Below are 5,105 nucleotides of genomic sequence, written 5' to 3' on the forward strand. Positions count from 1 at the left end.
AAGAATATATCCTAAAACTTAAAACTTCTAACTGTTATCTGAGGCTCTTCTTGAAGCCCTTCAAAGTACAATCAAGTCATTGATCAGCAATAGCTTTCCTTGAATGATCTAAGGGTGCTACGATTTGATTTCAGTGTACAATAGCTAACTGTATAATGCGTCCTATACTGATACTACCAAGAGCAACAAATAAGGGCGGAAGGCTTCTTAAAAACCTTATTCAACCAAAGTAAGAAACGGTCTCGCACAGCTCTGCCACTACCTCTAGAAGAGGGTGCCGGGATTGAGCAGCAACCAGTTTAACGTAGGGAACAAACAGTCTCCAGGCTTCACACCTCCTTTCTATACATTTAATAAAGCTTAAATGCAGACATTCAATGTCTACTTTCGATTATTGTGTATATAATTTACTTAAAGTGTAAGAGAAAAAGTTATGAATTGCTTCAAGAATATAGAGGCATTAGACGTTACTATCAGCACTCTGTAAGCCTCATACAGTCTGCTACCTAGCTTATAAAAGACTCGTATGCAAGAGTTAAGTCAAGGTTGTAGAGTTTGTACAAAGGAGACTCTATCTGCAGCCATGACATGAAGCACTTGCTTTCTATCACCATAAGCGAAAATATTCACAACCAGACAGAAGCTAGAAATGATAACAACTTGCAAGCCCTTAAAATGCATGGATTACATGTCAAGCATAGAGTTTTGAAGCTGGAAAAAGAATAAAAATGAAAAGCAAAATCGAAACTCCTTCACTTTTATTAGAATTGATATATGGTGGACTGATATCTGATATAATTAGGGTTATTTATTCATCAAGAACACAATGCAATTGAGCAAAGTCAGGTCATGGCCAAACCAAATTACAATTAACTACAACAACAGCATCATGTCCCCCATTACCAATCCCCTTCCAAGTATATCATTCACCTATTGGAAAGCCAAAACCATTCCAGTACTCATCTGAAATATGACAATGAAATACACAAAGGGCAAAGAGAAACAATAGAAAGAAGGTATAAAAACTTCCCTTTTAAGCTGCTCTGGGGTCCATCCCCTGCTGCCAAACGTAAACAAGCTCATCCCATCCAGTACTGGCCATAAGCCCATCAACAAGAACACTGAGATCGACCCCAACAGCAAACTCGGTATGATGATCATACCTTCCAACAAGTGCATCTTCTATCATAAAATCCCACAAACAAACGGTCATATCATACGAACAAGACACAATCAAATTCCTCCTATGCGGTGAAAACTTAATTTTCCTGACAGCATAGCCATGGCCATTAAGGACCGAAACCGGGACCCTATAGTTTCTTACATCCCAAATTTTAATACTCTTATCTACACTTGCACTAGCAATCAGGCATTCATCATATTTATTCCAATCACACGACAATATTTCGTGTTCGTGACCCGGGATTATCATCGTTGAACCGGGTTCCCTAACGTCCCAGATTCTTACCGTACAGTCACCGGACGCCGAGGCGAAAACGTCGGCATGTTTAGGGTTCCACGCGACGGAATACACGCAATACGCGTGTTCACGGAAAGTGCGAAGGGAAGCAGGGCGGTCAAGGGTCCAGAGCTTGACGGAATCGTCCCAGGAAGCGGAGAGGAACGAGTCGCGCCGCGTTGGGTTGTAATCGAGACCGTGGACTTCACGGGCGTGTTCTTTGAGGGAGCGGAGAGGGTTGGAGTGAGGAGGGAGGGCAGTGTCGTAGACTTTGATAGATCCGTCGGCGACGGCAGCGACGAGGACGGAATCATGCGATTCGGACCAGGCTACATCGTAGACACCATCGGCGGTGTCGTAGGCGATGAGTTCGTTGATGACAGGGGCGTTCGGAGAGAGGTCGATGACGTGGACACGGCCGTTCCCTAATATGCCGAAATTCTGGGCGGTGGCTACGGCTAAACGGGATTCGTAAAAGGGTGAGAACCTAACGGAGTAGCCGTTGAACGGAGTTTTGAAAACGGGCATCGTTGATCGACGATCAAATGAAAGGAATTGGGGTTTTCAAGGATTTGGATGAGGTGAGTGACGTTGCAGAATTGCAGCTCCAATTTTCGATTCCCACAGTGCTCCATGAAGATTCGGTTTTAGCAGAGATTAAATTTTGTACGGGCCCAAGTAGAGGTGATTCAGAAAATGGGCCGGATCCACTGGGGCAAAAGTTCGGATATCTAGGTATCAATTTGGTTGGTCGGGTTAGGCTTAGTTTGGGCCAAAACTTTCGGCCATTTGGCTTTTACTCATTTGTGTTTAGGGATAAATAACATAACTATACATGAACGTTAATCTAATGTGCAGTTTGGTACATAAAGTTTGATTTTGGTTCATTACATAAAACTTTGATTTTGGTTCAATTTTATACATTTTAATAAAAATATATATATCAATTTATTTTTATATTAGATAGATATAAGTATTTGTGTATATAATATGTAAACGTAAAATGATGTCGTATTGATCATGATGTTGGTTGTTTATGAAAATTGAATAAATTTAAAATGTCATTGTTACGTATAAAACTATATAAAATCAAAATTCAAGTATAACATTGCACACTAAACCAAAGTTCATATGCAGTTTTGAGATTCATCTTTTTATGTTTATTATTCATGTTAGGTCTAATTCTGCTTTCAATTTGTACTCTTTGCATATTGAAATTTTAATTCAAGAATTTAGTCTCTCCACTTGATTTAATTTGTAATTGAAATTCAATTGATCACTTGTCAAAAGTGTGGTGGAGCGGGATGAATATTTATTTTTTTAATTACATGGTCATTCCATGCAAAATTTTAAACTGGCCACATGATGAACACTTTTTATTTCAAAAACATCTCTAGTTAGTATGAAGGTTTTGCCTTGAATTTTCTAGTGCACTTGCATTCCATTGGCTTTGCTTTAGTAGAAAAAATTCTTCCGGCATGAAATAATAAAACTTATCGTGCATTGTTTATAGTAAACGTGTTATAGTGTGAAGGAATTAATGGATTTTTAGGTATATGAATTTAATGTTAGTAGGGGCAGTTCTATATAAAGAATTTGTATAGGTAGCTGTCTTAGGAGTTAGGGCCCCTTCCCCTTTGCTTTAAAATTTGTGGGGGAACAATGGAGATGGACAACAAATGGGATCGGAGAATGACTGAATGAACCATTTGCTCCTTCTAGTTTGAAATCCACCAGACATATATAAACACACCCTGGACCAGTCCAGCTGCTGGTGCCTGCTCTCCCCCCATCCCTCTCAGCTGCTATACCCCCATATTAAAGGTGGTGGTGATGGCCTCACTCAAGCTAAGCTATATGCTGCTACAAGCATCCCTATTGATTAGTTTACATTAATAAAAGGGTTTTGCCAAGACTCTTAGATATATATCAAATGATACATAAGCCATTAACCTTGTATATATAGATATATATATATCATCGTTGTTAACCTTGTTTTCTTATGCCAAATTCTCAATGTATCTATCTCTTTCTATATATTTCAAACCTTAAAAGAAAGAAACAATGAATATATCATCATTGTTGACCTTGTTTTGTTATGCTAAATTCTCAATGTGGTCACACACTCATTTATCATCATTTGATTATTATGGCCCCACCAAAATGAAAGTGAAATTATTCACATCAAATCAAACCATTTAATATCCTCCTTTAAGGGATTTGTTGGATGTTATTTTTTTTAAAATTATTTTCTTGGTATGTCATGATGTAGCTTTAGAAAATTCATGGTTGCCCTGTACAAAGACACTATTGTTTTTAACTTTCCACTATGATCTTACTTGGGATATTGAAAAATGATGTCTCTATATAGATACCATAAGATTCCTCCCTTTACACAATTGGGCATGGAGCCAGTTAGGCTTAGCCTCCTCATATGACAGATGAGATAAGTGGAAAATTTTTGGGCTTGAAAACTACACGTGTCATAAATTGATTGAACCATGCCTATAGACAATGTCTTGACATGAAGGTCTTGTTCAATTGTTGTGGCTTAATTGGAAGTTCCCAATAATGCATTAACATCTGTCACCCATAAGCAACCCTTACCAAAAACCCCAAAAATATTTCTGTTCTTTAAGTGAAGTGAATGAAGATGGGGACCCTAAATCATGGGATCTAAAAGGCAAAAAAGTACAGAGTCAGTTGCTATTATTCATATGCCATAGATTTCATCCCAAGCAATTTACCAAAAAAAAAAACCCATAAAAATGAAAAAGCTATGACTATATAATAAACCCATCATTAAATTTTTTTCAAGTTTTTTTTTCTTAATCTCTCTATGAGAGAGAGTTTAGAGAAGAGGGCATGAAGAACACCATTAGGTGCTGCATCTCTTGTATTCTTCCATGCGGAGCACTCGATGTGATTCGCATAGTACACACCAATGGCCGTGTTGAAGAAATCAGTGGCTCTAATATCAAAGCCGGTGACATCATGAAGGCTTACCCTAAACATGTCCTCAAGAAACCTTCCTCTCCTTCCCATGATGGGATGGCTCCGAAAATCGTCATCGTCCCACCTGAAGCCGAGCTCCGACGTGGGAAGATTTATTTCCTCATGCCGGTCCCTTCGACACCGGTGAAAACCCGGACGACGACCAAGAAGAAAAGAAGGGGTCATCGTACTAGTGACAGCAGCATCGGCAATAGCAGCCAAAGCATGAGCAACACCAACGCGATTTCAATGGCGAATCTTTTGGAATCGGATCAGTATTTAAGTGAGATACTTTCGGAGAAAGTGTCGACACAAAGGGATCGAAGAAGAGGACGAGTTGGGGTGTGGAGGCCACACTTAGAGAGTATCTCCGAGACACCAATTTGATGGTTGTTTGCTGTTTATCATCGTCGTCGTCAAGTAAGCTGTGATATATTATTGCTAGTAGCATAAATAAGGAAAATGGGACTTACAATTTTCTTCATATTTTGATATGATTCATGGAAAAAAAATCGTTAAGTACATCCATCCATTAGGGTTCCAGGAAAAGTTCCTGTTTGGTTTTTTTTTTTGGTCCTTTTATTAGTTTTGTGTATAGCTATGCAATTTGTAAGAACTAAACTATTTGAGCTCTAAATCCACGATGATTCTT

At 38.8% G+C, this 5,105-nt stretch overlaps 2 protein-coding genes across 2 annotated transcripts; one reads left to right on the forward strand and one right to left on the reverse strand.

Moving 5' to 3' along the window:
* Positions 1–741: 741 nt before the first annotated feature.
* LOC107925262 (peroxisome biogenesis protein 7) lies at positions 742–2,092 on the reverse strand. The gene has a single exon (NM_001327249.2). The coding sequence runs from the start codon at positions 1,985–1,987 to the stop codon at positions 1,034–1,036; it is 954 nt and encodes a 317-aa protein (NP_001314178.2). The 5' UTR covers positions 1,988–2,092; the 3' UTR covers positions 742–1,033.
* A 2,036-nt stretch (positions 2,093–4,128) lies between these two features.
* Positions 4,129–5,105, forward strand: LOC107924994 (uncharacterized). Its single transcript, XM_016855567.2, has one exon. It carries the CDS (start codon positions 4,325–4,327, stop codon positions 4,838–4,840), a length of 516 nt encoding a protein of 171 aa, XP_016711056.2. The 5' UTR covers positions 4,129–4,324; the 3' UTR covers positions 4,841–5,105.

Source organism: Gossypium hirsutum, chromosome A10 (genome assembly GCF_007990345.1).
Source record: "Gossypium hirsutum isolate 1008001.06 chromosome A10, Gossypium_hirsutum_v2.1, whole genome shotgun sequence".
NCBI lineage: Eukaryota > Viridiplantae > Streptophyta > Magnoliopsida > Malvales > Malvaceae > Gossypium > Gossypium hirsutum.